This window comes from Carassius auratus, chromosome 16 (assembly GCF_003368295.1).
Source record: "Carassius auratus strain Wakin chromosome 16, ASM336829v1, whole genome shotgun sequence".
In the NCBI taxonomy this organism is placed as follows: domain Eukaryota; kingdom Metazoa; phylum Chordata; class Actinopteri; order Cypriniformes; family Cyprinidae; genus Carassius; species Carassius auratus.
The window spans coordinates 15,629,241-15,650,195 of NC_039258.1; the positions used below are offsets into that span (position 1 = coordinate 15,629,241).

The window sequence follows — 20,955 nt, forward strand, 5'->3', positions numbered from 1 at the left end:
TTAACTTCACATTTATATTCTTCAACAGAATAATTAAAATAATCAGTGTTCAGTAGGTATTTAGGATGTGTGAATAGACGTAACACCTCATCTGTTTTTCTTGTTTTTCTAGCGCGCAGAGTTCTTAATTTCTCCGCTCTTATTCATCTCTTTCTAGTATTTTGTCCTTGTAGCATTGTACCACGGGGACACCCACAGTCCCCCTGTTCTGACCCATAACTGTGGCCCGATGTTGCATTTGATTATAAGTTTATTCCAGCGCCTGACCCATGCACACACCGGTCCATTCCTGTGATTAATCCGGCCTGGCCACGGCAGCCATGATGGATCTGGTGCGGCTTCTCGGCTGAAGTTCATTAATAATTGGAATGTTGCAGAGTGTGAAGTAATGAATACTAATTATTCCTTTCATGTCTGACGGAGGAGCATGAGCCAATCCATCAGCTGGGACTTTAATTTGGTGAAGTAATGGTTCTATCAATAGTACATTAATTCCATCTTTTGAAGAAATCGAGCCGGAGCGGACCCGGGCCTTGGCGGGACCTTTGGCATGAGAGTTGTTGCCGCTGGCTGACAGGCACGGGGTAATTAGGGAAAAATTAAAACCAGCCACTTTGGCCAGCCAGCCCTGATTTAATTAGAATGCAGATTGGGATAAATATTGGCTGCTGGGAATATCATCTTCCAGTTTTATTTAACGCCTTCGCCTGTGGTGGCTGTTGGGAGCATTTGTCATGCTTTTCTGTTTGCTTCAATTAGACATGTTGGGGAAACTGGTGTCTAGTACGGGTGGAAATGCTCTTTCCGGCTCATTGTGTAGATAGCAAGCTTTTTTCAAAGAGCGCTGTTTAGTGTCATTTAGTGCAGTCACATTCTGAATTCATAACACAGTGTGGTGTTTCTACAGGTTCATCAGACTGGGTGATAAGGAGTGCGAGTATAACAGCAGTTTCCGTCTCCTTCTACACACGAAGCAAGCCAACCCTCACTTCCCCCCGGAGCTGCAGGCCCAGACCACACTTCTAAACTTCACAGTGACCCGCGCTGGCCTGGAGGAGCAGCTACTGGGGCAAGTGGTCACGCACGAAAGGCCTGAGCTGGAGACCATGAAGGTCAGTTACAGACGTTGCTCACAATGATCTCACATTATATAAAAAGCTAAATAAATTAGATTAGCATTTCCCAAAGGCAATAAAAGCATTTACAAGGCAGGATAGTGTGAACGTTTTTTCCAAGGAAGCAAAGACCAGAAAGAAAATTATGTTTTCATAAATGAGAGATTTTCTAACTTGAATCTTAACTTTTTATTAAAAAAATGTATGAGAAAATAAAAATGTAATAAAATGCATAAATAAAAGCATGCAATGGAATATTGTCCCCCGTTTTTTATTCATATTATTGCACTGTTTATGTCCTATTTAATACTAAATTAAATCTCAAAAATGTTATTTAATAAGACAACTGTCTGTCCTTACATCGTCTATTTCTGATTGCTTCAGTTGGAATTAAGCACCCAGCAGAACTTGTGTCAGATTGAGCTGAAGAGACTGGAGGATGAGCTGCTGAGCAAACTGTCCGCAGCGGAGGGAAACTTCCTGCGAGATACCGCCTTAGTGGAACAGCTGGAATATACGAAGAATACAGCCAGACACATCCATAACAAGGTATGGTCCAAACTGTCAATTTACCTCATCTTGTTGTTGCTTGCTCAGATCTCATTTTTTTTGTATTGTTCGTGCAAGATGGGCTCACAACCAATGTGTGTTTGTTAAAAAAAAAAAATAATAATAAACTGAAAAATTTAATTACAACACTGCAATAAGAAAAGAAAACAGCATTTATTCTAATAGCATACCATAGTAAAGTGCATCATCATTATGTACCTGTACATTCTCCTAAGAATTAGTATCTGATTTTATATCTCAACAATTGTGATGTTTACACAGGCTGTTGCAGCTCGAGAGAACGAGATAAAGACCAATGATGCGCGAGATCTTTACAGGCCAGCGGCTGAGAGAGCGGCCCTACTCTACTTCATCATTAAAGAGCTCCACAACATTAACCCCATGTACCAGTACTCTCTCAAGGTAACGCACTATACTAGAAAAGTGAATTTGTGTAGTGGTTGTCCTTAGTAATTACTACACAGTATCTACATTGCCATTCAAAAGTTTGGCGTTGGTAATATTTTTTTTTATATTTTTATTGTTTTGAGTATTTTCTACTCACCATAGCTGCATTTAATTGATCAAAAACACAAAAACAGTAATATTGTGAAACATTATTACTATGTAAAATACTGTTTTCTAAATACATTTTAAAATGCCATTTATTTCAACCATTACGGTAGTCTTAAGTATCACATGATCCTTCAGAAATCGTTCTGATTTGCTGATTTGGTGCTCAGGAAATGTTTATTCTCATTATCAATGTGATTTCCAAGAAGTTTGATGCATAGAAAAGTTCAAAAGAACAGCATTTATTTTAAATATATGTTGGTTTGTAACCATTTCATAGTCTTTACTGTCACTTTTGATCAATTAATGCATCCTTGTTGAAAATAAAAATGACTGACCTCAAACTTTTGAACTTTTGACTTGTTTATTTAACAAAAATATTTTTGCTATAACAATATAATATATATGTTGATTCAGTCATATTAAGCTATATTTCGGCCTAAATAAAACATGTTAAAATACCATAAAATTATGATTGTACATGTACAAGTACTCTTAAAAATACCCCCCGCAACATCATAATCACAGTAATAGAAATATAATATCGTATCACCCCTGAAAGGAATTCCAGTATACTATTGGGCACAATCAATTTGTATTCCCAATCATCTCAATGCTAAGCATTGTTAGGTGTTACCTCAATATATTACAGACAGAGAAAAACAGTTGGCTGTTCATAGATAAATCCATAACATACAAAACACACAGCATATGTTCCACTATTCCATTCTATTCTATTCTAAGCAACATGCTTATTTATTTTTCAACTCAACTGAACCTTATTTTACATTTAAGGCCTTCAACAAAGTGTTCCTCAAAGCCCTTGCGAGAGCTCCTGGTGATGAAGACGTATCAGTGCGTGTTTTATCTCTCACTGAGGCCATCACCCACTCGGCCCTTCAGTACACCTGCCAGGGGCTTTTCCAGAGAGACCGACTCACCTTCCTCACCCACACCGCCCTCCAGGTGAGTGGGACGGGACTCTGGAAGAATAGAAAAACCTCACATCCACCCACCACCACCTCCTCCCTTCCTCCTCCTGCACTTTGTCATTCACATCAATCACTCCACTTTTCTGCCCTTACATTAAGTTCCATTAGGCCTTGTCAGTGGAGTCGGGTGCGTTCCTATTGATTACCTCTCACAGCCCGGGCACCCCTCTCCCTCAACTGGTCAGCTCTGACAGGAGGGTGGGCCGCAGTGGCAGAATGCAAATACCTGTCAGGACAGCACCTGTTTTCCCTGCTGCTGTCTGTCTCCACTGCCTGTCCTTCACACGTCCACATCAAACAGAGTAAAGCTGTTCTGAGATCCGCTTGTCCTTCTCTGATGGATGGAGACATCTGTATTCAACCGACCTGAGGCCTAATGTCCTCATTACATTGCGCCTCTGGTGTTTTATTCAGATTCTTCTGGCGAGGGGCTTCATTGTGGCTCAGGACCTGGAGCTTCTGCTGCGATTTCCTGTGGAGGTTTGTCAGAGCAGTCCCGTCTGCTTCCTGTCTGCACAGGCCTGGGGTGCCATTAGGGTAAGAGCTGCCTGTGACTGGAAATCCCTCTCTTTCATGTGTTCAGATGTCATTTAACATTGCCATTTAGAAAATGATTAGTCGGAAGCACCTTTTCAACCTTTAAATTAGTCAACCCATCTATCCCAGCGGTGTTTGAAATGGAAGGACCCGAAAATATGTTACCCCTTTCCTAAAATATAAAGGTGGCTACATTTATAGTCTGATACTATGAAGACAATGTGTTTGGTCCTAAAATTAAATGTCTTTTATTTGGTCATTGCTGTAGATTATTAAAATATTATCTGGAAAATACAGAATATATTGACTTTTTAACCACTATTAGTTGTATCGTATGTAATAATATAAAATTAAACATAAATATGATATAATCATGATATTAATCACGATTAATCATTGCCCAGGACTAGTATAAATATAATATATATAAATTGCAGATTGAAAAAGCAGATTGATACCGTAACACTTTGTTGTAAATTAAAGTTCTGTGAATGCAATAAAATTATTTTTATAATTTATTCATTTACATTATATCATCTTAATAACATATTGATAATTGATCTTTTTTTTAATTATATAATATGTATGAAAATGCACATTTTAAATTGATTTTGAATTTGATTATAATAATTTTAACAGATTAACTTTACATGCCTAAAAACAATTGTTTTTTTTGGCCTTGCAATTCTATTGGTGTCTCTGGAAACTAGGTTTAAAATCTAGATCTACTTTTTTTTTAAATCTAATAATAGCATATGAGTTTGGAAATGGAGAAGTAAATAATTTATAATGTGAATATTCATAGAAAATATATGGAGGATATAACAATTTAAGAGGATTTTTCATCTTTTAAAACTGCTTACTGTAATTGAGCATGTTTTATATTGTTTCTTTTTTATGTTGCTTATTGTTAAATACAGTACTATTATGCTTGTTGTTGTAGCACTTTGGGTTAAGAAAAGCGAATGATAAATCAAATCCATTATTATTATATGCTATTAATATAATTATTATTCTAATTAAATTCCCCCTAAGTACCAAACCTAAAACCTTATTTCATCGCAGAGCTTGTCCATGTTGGATGCATTCAGGGGTCTGGACAGGGATGTGGAAGGTTCTCCCAAACGCTGGAGGAAGCTGGTGGAGTCAGAGTGTCCAGAAAGAGAACGTCTCCCTCAGGACTGGAAGAATAAGAGTCCTCTCCAGAGACTCATCATTCTTCGAGCCTTTCGGCCTGACAGGATGACCTACGCTCTCCGGTAATGAGCATTCTTCAGAGAACCCTCAGAGAACGACCGATATCTGTCGAAAATGTTACTTTAAATTCAGCTGGAGGTGGCTAGGTTTGAAACGCCAATTGTTTTGGTCCTTCAACATTGTCTTTTTATATAGAAATTTCATTGAGGACAGTCTGGACTCCAAGTATGTAGATGACAGTCGAATGGAGTTTGAAAAGTGTTTTGAGGAGTGCAATCCCTCCACACCGGTGTTCTTCATCCTTTCCCCTGGAGTCAACCCTGTCAAGGATGTAGAAACACTTGGTAAACAAAGATACTTTTTACACTTAGGCTAACTTGTAACATAATCAGAGTATTGAACTTATATCTGCTAACTAGGGCTGAAGCTTGGATTTACCCCGGACCAGGGGAACCTCCATAATGTATCCTTGGGTCAAGGACAAGAGATCGTGGCTGAGAGAGCGTTGGAGACCGCTGCCAAAAAAGGACATTGGGTCATACTGCAGGTAGAAGATTTTTGGTTCATTTCTTACCAAACCAACCTACAATAAAGTGTCCTAAACATGGACACCATTAGAAAACTACAAACGGAATAAAGGTCATGTGTTACCCTGCAGAGCAGTCATTATTTAGAAATATTTGACCACTTAATTCAACAATTGTATGGGTCAAAATGATAATTTTTTTCTTTATGCCGAAAATCATTAGGATGTTAAGTAAAGATCATCTTCCATGAATATATATTGTACATCTCCTACCATAAATATATAAAAGCTTCATTTTTGATTAGTAATATGCATTGCTAAGAACTTCAAAGGTGGCTTTCTCAATATTTCGATTTTTCTGCATCCTCAGATTCCAGATTTTTTCAGATAGTTGTATCTTGACCAAATATTGTCGGATCCTAACAAACCATAGATCAATGGAAAGCTTAATTATTCACATATAATTAAGCTCACATATGTGTGTTCTTGTAAATTTCGTTCCGGTTTAGAATGTTCACCTGCTGGAGCGGTGGTTGGGTCGTCTGGAGGAGCTGTTGGAGAACACAGGCAGCGATGCTCACTCAAACTACAGAGTGTTTATGAGTGGAGAACCGTCCTCCAGCTCCCATGAGCACCTCATCCCTCGCACCATCCTGGAGAACGCCCTCAAACTCACTACTGAACCACCCACCGGCATGAACTCCAGCCTACATGCAGCTCTGGACAACTTCACTCAGGTCTCCACACACTTGACACAGACAAAATCAGTCAATTCAGATGTGTACAAGTCAGACATTCTATTCTGCTTACTATTAATAGAAAAAGTGGAAACTAGTGATCATATAGAATGAGTAGACTGAAGTCACAAAAGAATGAGGTGTCCACACTTCTCACTTTTAATTTTCGTTCTGCAGGACACTCTGGAAATGTGTTCTCATGAGCAGGAGTTTAAAGGACTTGTGTTCTCACTGTGTTACTTCCACGCCTGTGTTACTGAGAGGAGGAAGTTTGGGCCTCAGGGTTGGAACCACAGATACCCTTTTAACACTGGAGATCTGACCATCTCTGCCAGTGTTCTGTACAACTACCTGGAGGCCAGTACTAAAGTAAGAGACCAGCATTCATTAACCTCTAAAATATAATGATTCCATCAGTGAATTATATCTTTTGAAAAGTTACATTTATGCATCAAATGGATCAAAAATGACAGTAGCCATGTTTCAATCACCTTGTTTTATTCACATTTTGAAGTATCACATCCCAGTTTTTGATTTGTGCGAAAAAGGTTCAGTCGAAATAATGAGAGATGGAAACGCATTTGCCGAGTAAATTCCTCGATGCGCATCAAAAAAGTCATGTGACAGCGTGCAATAGGAATGCATAACCTGTCTAACCAGTGGGCTGATCTTGTTGTACATCATCTGAAATGTTGTTATGGTCATTCTGCCTGTGAAAACACTGTCGTCAAAATATTTATGAGCCTTCCAGTTAAATTTGCAGGTTTTTATGGAAACCCAGCAAATATTTCAAATAAATGCTGCTCTTTGGAACTTTCTATTCATCAAATAATCCTGGAAAAATGTATCAGTTTATATTATATTTTTATTAGTGCTGTCAAACGATTAATCGCGATTAATCACATCTAAAATAAAGTTTGTGTACGTACTGTGGATATTTACAAACGTGTGTGTATATATATATATATATATATATATATATATATATATATATATATATAAGAAAAAATATTGTTTATATATTAAATATATTTATATATAATATAAAATATGAGCATAAGAATATATAAATGTATATACTATGTGAATATTTTCAAAATATATACTGTATGTTTGCGTATTTATATGTACATAATAAATATACACAGTACACATACATATATAATGTAAACAAAAAACTTTATTTTGGATGCGATTAATCTTCTAGACTAATCATTTGACAGCACACATTTTTATATTATAAAAAACAGGTTTCAACATTTGTAATAATAAATGTTTTCTCACACACCAAATCAGCATATTAGAATGATTTCTGAAGGATCATGTATCACTAAACACAGGAGTAATGGCTGCTGAAAATTAAGCTTCATCACCATAGGAATAAATAATATTTTAAAATAGATTGAAAATGAAAACGGTTGTTTTAAATTAGAATAATACTTGACAATATTACTAATTTTACAGTTGTTGTTTTTTTTTTTTTACAAGACTTTGTTACAAAATGTTTGAATAGTAGTGTTTTAATATGAATGCCTCAGTTGTCTCAACTCAATGTCCATTCGTGAACCCCCCCCCCATCCCCTCAGTGCTTCCTATTGTAAGTTGTAGATACTTTAAACAGTCTCCACTAAAAGGAGAATTTTAGACAACAAAAGCGCTTTCGCATTCAGATGTACACTTTAAAAAAAAAAATCAAACTTCTACTAGTTTTACATGCTTGCAGCTGCTTATGAACTAAATAAATAATTTGTATTACTTTTCCCACAGTGCTGTATAATTTAATCACACAAAGCGAACAGTCACAATCTCAAGGTGTCCAAAAAAAATCTTGTTTTCCTCCCGCAACATCACTCACAAGCAATTATGGCGGCTCTAGATTTCACCCCTCCCCTCAAAAAATGAATGTCCTTCATTATGTTAACCAAACAGTAACCTGTATGTGCGTACACTGAGGATTCATTAGGCGGCAAATGAAGCGTCATGCTAAATGTAATTACACGCGTTGTGCGTGACACCTTACAACGCTTTATAAGTGATCACTGCAATTAGAGCTGATGAAAGAAGCAATTTGCAAAACAATACAGGTACAAATGATGGTGAACCTCTAGCGTCTGTCATCGGTTAAAAGACACACACTTCCTTGTTCTTCTCTCCTTTACAATTATACAACATTTGCTCTATTATCAGGCTAGACTTGAGCCAAGCACAGCAGGAGTTCAGGAAGAGCTTGATCTTTGCTTGAATTATACATGAACCGAATTTCTTTTTGTCTGGTGTACAGCCATTTGAAATAAACTCACTACAGGATGCTCCCATCACCCAACATCAGTTCCTCAACTCATACTCGTGAGAAAATCCCAACATCTAGCCCCTTTAGCAGTTTTCACCATGTATTTTTTCCCCCCCTCTGTCAGAACTTGCCAGCCTGGCTGAAAATAATGCTGTGGGTATTAAACGCAGGGCACTGAGGGATCAGTTTGTGCTGGAGGTTTGACATTTTTGGTGTGTTAATATGTGTGGCTCAGGTACCGTGGGAGGATCTGTGTTATCTGTTCGGAGAGATCATATACGGAGGACACATCACTGACGAGTGGGACAGGAAGCTCTGCCGTACGTACCTCCAGGAGTTCATCAATCCCAAGATGGTAAAGACATTCAGAGCACTGTAAATATAGTACAATGCCGCACCAAACATAGTTGATCACAGCACTGTTATATCATCTGATTTAGCTTCAAGACAGACAGGTCTTACAGCTGAAAACGAACGTTTCAGATGTAAATTTTGAATTTGTGTGAGTACTGGCTCAACAAACTAAGAGATTCACAACAGTAGTTCTCACCCAGAGTTTTTAATAAATACAATAGCGAGAAATCAATGTAATTGTGAGATATTAACAGATAGGTATTTTTTGATTTCTTTTGTATTATTAATTTAGTTTTGAGATGTTGGCGTTGCTGTACTTGCTGTAAAAGTGGAGGTTGATTAATGTGAGCTTGCAGGGACGGGATTTAAAGGGACAGTTCATCCAAAACTGAAAATTCTGTCATTAAAGGTACAGGTTGTAGGACCTGCCACTAGAGAGCGCACTACCAAAACATTAACAATCGCGTGGTTTGATGATGCTGAGGAGGAGCGTGGAATGATAGGATTTGTTGTCCTCTACCCAACCGCTGACGGTGATCAATCAGACAATATGAAAACAATTACCACTTGTTCGACAAATATATACACTCGTGTACTCTCAAACACAATAATTGGGCATACATGGCAAACGCGAGTTCAACAATTTGCGCGAGTAGATTACATACAAAAGTCAATGCAAAGACGTGATCAGACAATGGATCAGACGTGTCCTCGCGCGGGTCTAGAGACGCGATGGCCTGCGTTTGGCGTGTATGTCCCAAAATACTAATCTTGTTACTCGTTATAATAGCATACGTTTTCTGTAAAGATACGAATCAAAACAACTCACCTGTTGAGTAAAACACAAGCGAGACCGGCATCTCTTTCTAGTTGAAGTTTGTCGCGAAGCTCTCGCTATCTAGAAAATGCAATCCTCGCTCTTTCTCTCCTATTGTCCCAAACTCTTTTGGGTCATTTGGTTGGCCCGTATGCTTACGTTTACGGGAGCTATCCTTGTTGACAAAACCAGCGGCAGACGGTAAACCGTAATTATGTTCCATAAATAAGTAACACAATCCACCATAAAACGTGCAAGAAGAAGTAACTAAGGAACTGCTTGAAGCAAGCTAGTGGTTTGCTGGATGCTAGACACTACTTCCACATTTGTCCATGACACTGTTGGCATGTGGTTTCTACGTCAGTAAAGGCGGTAACAAAGGCTAACTAACATCATTGACAGGCGACCGCACTGGACTTTGTCACTGTTTAGAATGGGAATTTTCTCATGATTTACAAGTAGTTGAAAATATTAGAGATACTGTTAGTAATCAGCTGGACAAAATATATAACTCTAGCCTAGTGGTTTTTGGATATTTTACTGCAAATATCTTACAAATTGTACCTTTAATTACTCACCCTTATGTCCTTCCAAACCCTTAAGACATTCGTTCATCTTCAGATTAAGATATTTTTGATGAGATCTGAGAGCTTTTTTTTTTTTGACCCTGCATTAACACAGCCACACAGCTACCATGTTGTCAGGCCCAGAAAGGTAGTAAGGACATCATTAAAATAGTTTACAAGCAGAGGAATGCACATGCGTGTGTCGTGATACTCTCGTGAATGGCGGCGGAGACCTAGAGACGGAGTTGTTTTTGTTTTCTTTGCACACAAAAAATATTCTTGTAGCTTCATAAAATTAAGGTTAAACCACTGATGGCACATGGAGTATTTTAACGATGTCCATACTACCTTTCTGGGCTTGAACGTGGTAGTTCACTTGCTGTCTATGGAGGGTCAGAAAGCTCTCGGATTTCATCAAAAATACATTAATTTTGTTCCTTATGGGTTTGGAACGACATGAGGGTGAGTAATTAATGACAGAAATTTAATTTTTGGGTGAACTATCTCTTTAAGTGAAGTAAATGATTGGATATGTCCTATACACCGTACATCATCAGAGAGATGTTTGTTGCTGCACACAGATCGAGGTATGATATCTTTTTTCTTGTTCAAAACTTGGTCATAAAGGTTTAAAAAATAAAAAATAAACACATGGGTGAATCACAATAAGAAATGACGTGCATTTACATAGATGCATGGATAGGGCAGAATTTCATGTCATGTTGAGGTATAAAGCAGTAATAGTGAGAAATCAAGTCAGAATTATTTTTCAAATGAGTGAAATCTAGAACAGTCTGCAGATTTTTAAAGGTTATGTTATGTAGATCTGCAAAGAGACCTCGATTTATCTGGCCTCTTCAAGTGCTTCATTCAAGTTCTGCAGACAGCATGTTAAATGTTTGTCTGTGGAACTCACACAACTCGGGTTTGTACACATAAATACTGCAGCTCTGTGGTGCTCTCTAGTGGTGAGGATCTACATTGCATAACGCAGTTTTCCTTGTGATCCAGTTTATAAGCCTAGAAAACAAAATAGAGTCTGAATGTATTAAATATATTTCTGTTCCCACACACTGAGGACACGTTTGTTATGTTCAGGCCAGGGTGTATTCCTTGACATCATATTTTCATCTTTTCTGGAGCGGTGTTTGTGCAGTGGTCAGGCATGCAGCCCAGTGTTTCCTCACTGAGTCTCATTAGGCCCCAGGATGAGCAGCCATCAATCACAGAGCTTGTCTTTAGCCTTTCCACAGAGCTGCATTATTCTCCCCGTGTCCAGCACCAGCCCTGCTATCGATTGCCACACAATACTCAAAGGTTTAACGTGGTAAAATGTTACAATGCTCATCAGGACAAAATATTGTGGAGAAGAAAAACGAATTACTCCAGAATAAAATCCTGTTGAGTCACTTGACTTGTTGTTTGAATCATCTGTCTTTTTGTTACCAGACAAGATCTTTAACCACTATTCTCACACCTTCTCCAATATGAATCCCGAAAGACTGTCCTCTCATCTTCCTGTTCCTCCACGATCTCTCTCCGCAGTTTGAAGGAGAGCTGTTCCTGTGTCCTGGGTTTCTAGCTCCTCCTGATCTGGACCTAACTGGGTATCACAGCTACGTGGATGAGAGATTGCCCTCGGAAAGCCCTTGTCTCTACAGCATGCACCCTAATGCTGAGATTGAGTTTATGACGGCCACATCTGATGCCCTCTTCAAAACTTTACTGGAACTCCAACCTAGAGACTCATCAACAGGAGAAGGAGCAGCACAGTGCACAGAGGAGAAGGTGAAACTATGTATCATTATTATTATTATTATCAACGTCATCTTTATCAATGTTGAAAACAGAAGTGCAGCTTTTTTTTTACTGTCAGTGAAAGTAAAGACTATTATAAAGTACAAAAGATTTCTGATGCAATGCAAATAAAAGCTATTCATTCAGTATATTGTTACCGAAAAATCTAAGTTATTTAATAACCCTCGAGTTTGGTCAAAGCTGAACAAAAAAGAAAATATTCTGAAGAATGTTGTAGCCATTGACTTCCATAGTACAGTATGGAAATACCGTATTTTTCTGACTATAAGTCGCACCTGAGTATAAGTCGCATCAGTCCAAAAATACGTCATGATGAGGAAAAAGGCATATAAGTCGCACTGGACTGTACGTCACATTTATTTAGAACCAACAACCAAGAGAAAATATTACCGTCTAAAGCCGCTAGAGGGCGCTCTCTGTTTTCAGTGTAGACTACAGGAGCACTGAGCAGCGTAGAGCGCCCTCTGTCGGCTGTAGACGGTAATGTTTTCTCTTGGTTCATTTCTCTCTGTTCATGTCAAATTAATTTAAAAAAAATAAGTTGCACCTGACTATAAGTCGCAGGACCAGCCAAACTATGAAAAAAAGTGCAACTTATAGTCCGGAAAACACGGTACTTTGATAATAAAAAATACTTTGGAAGTCAGTTTTCTTTTTCCTTGGGCAGGTGAAGAGTGCTCTGGATGAGCTGCTGGAGAAGTTACCGGAGGAGTATGATCTGGCAGAGCTCATGTCTAAAACAGCCGAGAGGAGCCCCTACATCCTGGTGTGCCTGCAGGAGTGTGAGCGAATGAATCTGCTGCTGGCAGAGATACACAGATCATTAACAGAGCTGGACCTGGGACTGAAGGTAGGAGACGAAACGATCAATACAGATGATTAGTGATCATTCAGACCCAGCTCTGTTTGAATACTGCACCTGCATGGATTTCTCAACTTTGTTTTTAAAACAACACTTGTTGTGTGTGAAGCGTATGACTGTTCTCTAACATGATATTACAGGGTGAACGGAGTCTCTCCTCAGACATGGAGCAGCTCCAGACGGCTCTGTTCTATGACAGCGTTCCAGAGAGCTGGAGCAGGCTGGCCTTCCCTTCAACCAAAACACTGGCTCTGTGGTACAGTAACCATCAACTTCACATTCCAGAAAGAATCTCAACTGTTTCACTGTATGATCTACATGATCATATCCTGCAGGTTCAGTGACGTTCTGGCTCAGTGTCGAGAGTTGGACACATGGACTCAAGACTTTGTGTTTCCTGCTGTGGTCTGGATCTCTGGACTCTTTAGTCCTCAGTCATTTCTCACAGGTAAGACACATGAACACATCCTAAACAAGACTTGCTGCCATTGTACTGAAACCTTCTGCTTTGCAGCAATTCTGCAGAGTATAGCTCGAAAAAACAAGTGGCCATTAGATCGGATGAGCCTGTGTGTGGACGTCACCAAGAAAACCAAGGATGATTATGGCCACCCCCCTCGAGAGGGAGCGTACATTCACGGACTCTTCATTGAGGGTGAGCATAATCTCCATTCCAGCGTGAATGTCCTGTTTGTGTGGATGAATGTGACCCAGCTCTCCTCCTGCAGGTGCTCGCTGGGATAGCTCCTCGGGTCTGTTATCAGAGGCTGTTCTGAAGGAGCTGACTCCAGCTATGCCAGTGCTGTACATCCGCGCGATCCCCATCGACCAGCAGGATGTGAGGAACACCTACGAGTGCCCAGTTTACCGCACGAAACACCGCGGCTCCACCTACATCTGGAGCTTCCGTCTCAAAACACAGCAGCCGCCTGCAAAGTGGGTTCTGGCAGGAACAGCGCTGCTTCTGTCCGTGTAGACAAACAACCGACTCCATTCTGCTCACAGAGGTTGACTCGTATACATAGCATCATTTTTAGCTGAAAAATGTGTTTTTGTTTCATATTAAATGCAAGTAAGATGTTATGTTGTCTGATGCGGGGCTGCACGATCAGGCAAAATAAAACCAAAATCATAAATCAGAAATGCTGCAATTTAATTAAATATAGATATACGCTGAGTTTCAGGTGAAGCACATCTTTTACATACAAACCTCTCACTATCCATGTTTTTAGTGTCTCAGAGTAGTTCAGTTCACAGTAAATGATTTTGCTGTGCATTATGTCGTTCATTTATTTAGATACGCAACATTCACCAGCCATCTTCCCAAAATTGTAATGAAAGATTAGAAACAAGCTGTTGTCATCATAAACACATATGCAATACTGCAATAAAATGCAGTTTTCTGACAAAAAAGCTTGATAATTCAGTGTTTAAAAATGACATTATAAACTGTGTGTGCGTGTATGTGTGTGTGTGTGTATATATATATATATATATATATATATATATATATATATATATATATATATATATATATATATATATATATATATATATATATATATATATATATATATATATATATATATAATATTTTTTTTATATTTTAATAGTACTTAATCTTATTTTAGGATTTTTAGAAGTTAGTAACTAAACATTACATATAAATTTTACTTCGTCGTTTTTTTAAATGTAGAATATCAAAAATGGGGCCAGATTGTCCACCCATAGAAACAAGTACAGCAACCATGGATTTTTTTTTTACTTTTTTTTTTTTATCATACAAAATCACATTTATATTTTTACCAAATCGTGCAGCCCTAGTTTTACAGAAACATCAGTATACCGTAGAAAAGTTGCCATTATTGGCATAAGTATTGTATGTACCGTATTAACACTTTGCAATATTGATGTTGTTATTAGCTTAATTCAATTAAAACCTGGTTCTAGACAACTTCCATCTCCTCCAGCGCCGCTCCAATGAGACTCCCAGTAGATTATGAACCAGGCTGACACTGATTTTCAAATGAGGTGTGTTTGACCTTCCTCTCCTGCTGAATACAGAGAGATAGTGTGATTCATCTCACGTCGGGACAGAAACCAATTTGTTATCATCTCTGAATGACATCCTTGGTCAAGTTCACCCCCCACCCCCCCACGGGATTTAATAACTAACTACAGTGTACTACTGAACTGAACAAATGTGATTTTTTTTTTTTCAATAGTGTTCAGAAGGTAAACTATTAAACATCAAATTCCACGCAGTACACAATCACGAAACACAACATCTGCTGGTCTGGGATTGTCTGTACGGTTCTTTGCTATGACGCAGACCTTGTCAGGAGATGAGAAAATGATACATCTGTCCCAGAGAGGGAAATGAGAGGTTAGCACGAGCTGTGGAGCGGTTCCTCCCCTCTCAGTGAGTCCAGCAGCGGCCTCGCAGCAGGTTATAATGGCCCAGAACAGGATGGATCTGTAACTGTTTAGACAGTTCGTCTTCGGTCCACACCGAGACAGCGGAGACGCACTGTAAGCCAATCGAGCGTCACAGAGAATATTCACACAAATGACATCTGGGGTTTAGTAGGAAGTCACGATTTGTAGACCCAATGAATCAAAATGAGTGTTTTGTGGCATTTCCTGTTAGTCTCTATGAACTAATGTATCCTTAAAAGTTAACAAACCACTAGGTGGCGGTAAGTGTCTAGTTTACGTTTAACATTTTCAAACATACTGTATAAAAGTGAGAAAAATATTAAACAAAAGAAGGATTTTACAGCATGCGTGCACCTAAAAACAAGAAGAAAAGAAAAAAAGACCGTGTCATTTGTTTGTTTTTTTAATGTCAGGCTCTTTGTGAAGAAAACTAGTGCAAACAGCAGCTACAGTCAGTCACTGCTAACAATTTTTTTCTGAAGGTGAGATGTACACCTTGCTATTGCTTTATGGCCTGTTTATCATTATTTCTTAAAAACAAAGTCTTCGTATTTACAGAGTTCACATGTGAACGTCACAGGCATTATCAGACTGGTCAATCAATGGCGTAGCCAAATCCTTCAGACCATCTGATCACATTTACAGTACATTACATCTTTCTTTGTATTTAAAACTTGTTTTGTCTTCCCTTCTGAATCGGGGACAAGTTTGTAGTTCAATAAATATCTCATTGTCTCACAATGCAAAGTACAACTTATACAAGAAATCTATACATTTGCTTTCTTCAAGCACTATCTCATATAAGCATTACAGGACCATGGCTTAGTTATTTTAAGCAGGGCTTTTCCAATAAAATGCATAGGAAAATACATTAAAACCCAATTATTTCTATGACAGTCTGCTTAATTACACAGATATCGTTTTTTTTTTTCCTCAAAGATATGCATAACTTTTTAAATGTCCTTACAGTTTATGCAAGTTCAACTAAATGTCGCTTTAATCTAAACTTCTGCTAGCAATTCTGCACCTAAAATACAGGGTGATTGGGATATCTTTCTGATTGTCTACAAATTGTTTGATGGCCTTGATCTAAAAAGGCATCACATTGTTTTGTTATTTGTCCATTTAGCTCAAAATTCAGACTAACTGGACTACACAGAAATATAGCTGTGCCTATTAACTTCTCATATATGTATATGCTCTTATTTATTAGTGAAGCTACATATTTTGCAGTGGCTAAAAGTAACTAAAATCTGCCCTATACTACTGAGTGAAAAATGTGCTTTATGGAGATATCGGAATTCCCAACATGATCTTTCTGTACTGTAACTTAAAGAATAACTGTTCAGTCTTGCATGATTCAGCTTCTTCGTTCCTTTCATATGGTGGGCTGAACTGGCTGAGATTTCTTTCACTGTGCCATACTCTGCATCTGTTCTGTGTGGTTGGCGTGATTGTGTTTCCCCCTAGTGGAGGACGTCCTCGTCACAGTCTTGCGTTAGAGGAAGGACACCGTCCAGTCTTCAGTAGTGGTTTTGGGGTATATTGAATTGTTTTATGTCCTGGGCTCAAGTCTGTGTGAGAGCTCAAACAGAGTCTGTTGATTGTCGATGATGTGCAGGTAATTGATGTACGTTCTCACTTCAACGCTGTCCTTCTGGGACAACATGTTTCCTAATGGACAAAAAGCCAAAGATAATTATTACACCCTATGGAAATCAACACAACAGTAGTGAGGATGGCTTTCAAGTACACTAAACTGGGACAAAACTATTTTTTTATGTGTAGAGACAGATCTGGGTTATGCAGTAATATACGTTCTATTTGTTTCAATTCAAGTGCAAGTGGTCATTCTTTTAAAAGCTAACAATTTCTGTTATCTAGGCAGAAGAGAGAAGTTCTGAAGGGGCCGCTTGTAGGCTGATTCCTCTGAGAAATGTAAACATTGTGGCACAATCAAAAATGTTTTGGTTGTTTGAGTAGTCCGACCAGCAACTAGACATAGCAACACTGGCTCAACCAATGGAATGAGTTTGTGCCGGGATTATCTGTTTATCTGGCCAATAGGAATTTGTGGGTTGGATGGGAAACCTGTTGCAATTAATTTTTTTTTTTTTTTTTTTGCGACTTCATTTTGGTTCATAGTTGCCAAGTCCGCAGTTTTCCGATGGAATTAGGCTACTTTCAAACTGTCGTCATGAGGGTTGTTTTTCATGTCCCCAATAACATGATATTTAGGCCCTGCGATGTGAATTTTACCAGAGGAACCTCTCCAAAAAACATGCATTTTACTCCCTGGAATGCAGTTTTTACTGGGGGACCCCCCTCGAAATGCCATTGGGCTAGTTTTGGGCTAGTTTTGAGTAGCAACTGGCCAGGTTTTGTTGTGAAAACCTGTTTGGGTTCAGTTGGGCAGAGATTACACACTTCATCAAGGTAGGAACTATTTAAATGTATACATTGGTGTGATTTGAGCACTCACCCATGTGATCTGTCCGACACTGCCTGATAATCCGCACGGTGTCTGCAATCATGTGCTGTACATAAAATACATTCACATTAGCTTTTTTTGCTCATTTGATGGGACATGAATTATATTAAAGGAAGAGTTTGCCCAAAAATTTGAATTCTGTCATCGTTTACTCGCGCTCATGTCATACCAAACTTGTGAGGGTTTAACAAATGATGACAATTCTCATTTTTGGGTTAACACGCTCTCTATTAATAATACTAATAAAAAAAAAACATTTATAAAGTCTAATTGTTCACTTACTAGTTTGTCAAAGTTGACTAGGTTGTCGAGAAATGTTTTGTTGCCCTCATGAATGAAGGTAATATCTGTTCAGATAGAAATAGTTGTTGACTTTAGTACACACATTACTTGCACTCTCTAAGACTTACTGAGACTCTCCTTGAGACGGACTTCTCTTTCGTGATTTATGCTGGACTTCTCCAGTCATGTCTTCCACATAAATCCAAACCCATGGAGTCAAGTGCAAATTTGTAATAAGCTGATGATATGTATGTCAAGTAGCATAAATTTGCTTACTGCACCTTTCAGGAGCAGAGGTAGGAAAGGGATCTTGGGAGACTTCATCTTCCTGAAGGCATCTCTGTAGGCTTTGTGATTTAAAGAAGGATCCTGCGGGTCATGGAAAAAGCATTCATGTGTACATATTTGTGCGTTTGTTTTATTTCACACTGAAACCATCTGGTTTGTCTCAAATCTCTTCCCCTGTCACACCACCTGCTGTTTCCTCCCTGGAGGCCAGAGGCTCTGATGTGATTACGGCTTCATATATTACATCCTAATGAGCCGTAAAAGGCACAAAATTCTTTAGCAGGAGGTGAACTCGCAGGAGGCAACTTAAGATTGGGGTGAGACAATCACTTACCGTCAGACTCTCCAGCTCAGAGAACAGCTTCCTGAACTTCCCAGGGACTTTCTGAAATGAGGACAGATTAAAAAAAAAAGAAACAATGCAGTACCTGTTTAACAGAGTTTGCAGTACACTCTAGTTTCCTGCTTCTAGAAACATAGACTGATGACAGAAATCTATGCAACTCTACCACTTCTGAATATTTAGGAGTATGTTTCTGTGTATTGGAGTTGGTGTTGTCCTACCTCCCATGTCTGAGTGAGTCGACTGACAGCGGGACTGTTCAGTCCCATAATAATAGCAAAGAATGAGTTCAAGTTCCTCTGTGCTTTACAGCTAAATAAAGAAAGGAAGAGAACATGAGTATGTTCACCACCTGAACCATTTGAGTAGAAAGAAATACAACAACAAATAATTTCACATTTTAAGAAACATGCTGCCACAATGTCTGGGAGTTCTTAGATGTTTTAGCACGTTACTATGAGATTGCTAGGATGTTTTGGGTTGTTCGGTGGTTCCTTGCCGGCCCAAGTGAAAAGGTGTATGATATTCTTGAGCTTGGTTATGGCTGTGGTGCTTCAGCACAAGTCCGTGAGGTCATCTTCTGTTTATGAGCATATACTTACTGTGCTGCGATCTTGATGAATTTCTTGAAGAGCTGCACACGTTTGCAGAGGGTCGGGCACAGGAGCGCTTCGGTCATCACCCACTGCTGGGTCTCATTGCAGCGCTGCAACATCTGCTCCAGCGCCACCGTGTGGCCAGTGCTCGTGTCACGGCTCAGAGTAAAGTATACCAGCTCTTGCTGCAGAGAAAGGAAAAATGACATGGCTGGTGGATATTTTAGATTATTTATTTATTTTTTAAATCAGTATTAAATTAAGACAACTGCATATGTTTGATTACAAATCAACTATGTTCTTAAAATGACCGCTGTCATGTTGAATTCACCTAAAGTTCACCCCAAAAATGTGTATTTTAATATATGCTTTATAAATACTTATAAAATTATTAATATGCTAGTAATATTCATGCTAATAGGTAAATAAAAAAATAGTGAAAATTTGAACCTTAAAATAAAGCATTTTGAAGTGAACTAACCCTTCAATGCTGGGTTATGCATCATTAGATCGCTAAATTGTATCTCAAGTGTTTTGCAGGAAATATTTCCTTTCATTCTAGACAGATTTTATATAACCCTCTCAGGCTCAAATTAAGTTTTAGTAACTTAGTAAATTTAGTAACCTATAGTAAAGTTTTTAGTACTCCAGATTCATAAAATAAGTATCTGGAGTAATAAGGTTTTTAGTTACTTTACTGTTGCAAATCTGCAACGCCTGCCTTGAGAGGGATAAAGCAACAGTGTTTTATTTATTTATTTATTTATTTAAAGGGATACTCCACCCCAAAAAGAACATTTTGTCATTAATCACTTACACCTCATGTCATTCCAAACCCATAAAAGCTTTAAGTTATTAATGACAAAATTTTCATTTTGGGGTGGAGTATCCCTTTAATGCTGTAGTTGTTTAAACTGGCTCTTTGTATCAATACTCACTACCTAATTGGCTGATTTTAAATTTAAATGTTGCTATAGTTTAGTTTGTATTTCAAAGATACCCTTTCTAGGAGACCTTCTTCTGAAATGTGAAGACTTTACCTCATGGACATTACTAAAGAGACTCCAGTCACAGTTGGTGAGCGACACGGCTACATCCCACGTGTTCATGCTCAGCATCTTTACTGAGCGCTGCGGCCCGTTATCAGTGAAGGGACTCTGGATGAACAGAAGACAGACACTCTGCTTATAATTAACAAGCGCATTGTTTTTTGACTGATTTAAAGGGGCCATATTATGACCAAAAGATTTTACTTGTTCTTTTAAATTGGGTTTAATGTAATGTGTATACATAGTCCTTTCCCAGTTGAAACAAAACAATTTATGAATACAAAGATAAAGTGGGTCAATCACACATTAGAACCACAAGCATATTAACATATGACCACCCATAAAGACCACTGCATAAAAACACCTATTCTATAATCTGACAATTGATCCAGTGATAATGATAATGTAACACTAATGGCTCTCCTGAGTAGTGAGGTTTGTAACCAAACATATTATTTCTGTATACTATTCAAGTTTATTTTTGTACTTGCATAGAGTTTGTTTCTGGTATAACTCAGAAAATTTTGTATATAA

General features: G+C 38.3%; 2 protein-coding genes across 5 annotated transcripts in view; one reads left to right on the top strand and one right to left on the bottom strand.

Moving 5' to 3' along the window:
- Positions 1-14,406, top strand: part of LOC113116287 (dynein heavy chain 11, axonemal) — a 62,223-nt gene extending 47,817 nt beyond the window's left edge. The window contains exons 1-18 of one of the 3 annotated variants that reach the window (XM_026284360.1): positions 24-584; positions 908-1,112; positions 1,500-1,664; positions 1,947-2,087; positions 3,033-3,203; positions 3,644-3,766; positions 4,832-5,025; positions 5,159-5,307; positions 5,383-5,510; positions 5,999-6,226; positions 6,404-6,595; positions 8,752-8,871; positions 11,799-12,041; positions 12,739-12,921; positions 13,074-13,189; positions 13,269-13,381; positions 13,448-13,588; positions 13,662-14,406. In XM_026284360.1, coding sequence (XP_026140145.1) covers positions 1,107-1,112; positions 1,500-1,664; positions 1,947-2,087; positions 3,033-3,203; positions 3,644-3,766; positions 4,832-5,025; positions 5,159-5,307; positions 5,383-5,510; positions 5,999-6,226; positions 6,404-6,595; positions 8,752-8,871; positions 11,799-12,041; positions 12,739-12,921; positions 13,074-13,189; positions 13,269-13,381; positions 13,448-13,588; positions 13,662-13,909 — 2,661 coding nt within the window. In that variant the 5' untranslated portion in view covers positions 24-584; positions 908-1,106 and the 3' untranslated portion in view covers positions 13,910-14,406. Of the gene's footprint in view, positions 1-23; positions 585-907; positions 1,113-1,499; positions 1,665-1,946; positions 2,088-3,032; positions 3,204-3,643; positions 3,767-4,831; positions 5,026-5,158; positions 5,308-5,382; positions 5,511-5,998; positions 6,227-6,403; positions 6,596-8,751; positions 8,872-11,798; positions 12,042-12,738; positions 12,922-13,073; positions 13,190-13,268; positions 13,382-13,447; positions 13,589-13,661 lie in introns of those variants that run through there. The other 2 variants (XM_026284356.1, XM_026284359.1) reach the window with 2 other exon arrangements.
- A 1,353-nt stretch (positions 14,407-15,759) lies between these two features.
- rapgef5b (Rap guanine nucleotide exchange factor (GEF) 5b) overlaps positions 15,760-20,955 on the bottom strand; it is a 54,819-nt gene continuing 49,623 nt past the window's right edge. For both annotated transcript variants that reach the window (XM_026284362.1, XM_026284361.1), the window contains 8 exons: positions 20,413-20,529; positions 19,379-19,557; positions 18,998-19,088; positions 18,768-18,818; positions 18,427-18,514; positions 18,146-18,210; positions 17,855-17,909; positions 15,760-17,046 (listed from right to left, as the gene is read on the bottom strand). In XM_026284362.1, coding sequence (XP_026140147.1) covers positions 16,928-17,046; positions 17,855-17,909; positions 18,146-18,210; positions 18,427-18,514; positions 18,768-18,818; positions 18,998-19,088; positions 19,379-19,557; positions 20,413-20,529 — 765 coding nt within the window. In that variant the 3' untranslated portion in view covers positions 15,760-16,927. The remainder of the gene's footprint in view (positions 17,047-17,854; positions 17,910-18,145; positions 18,211-18,426; positions 18,515-18,767; positions 18,819-18,997; positions 19,089-19,378; positions 19,558-20,412; positions 20,530-20,955) is intronic.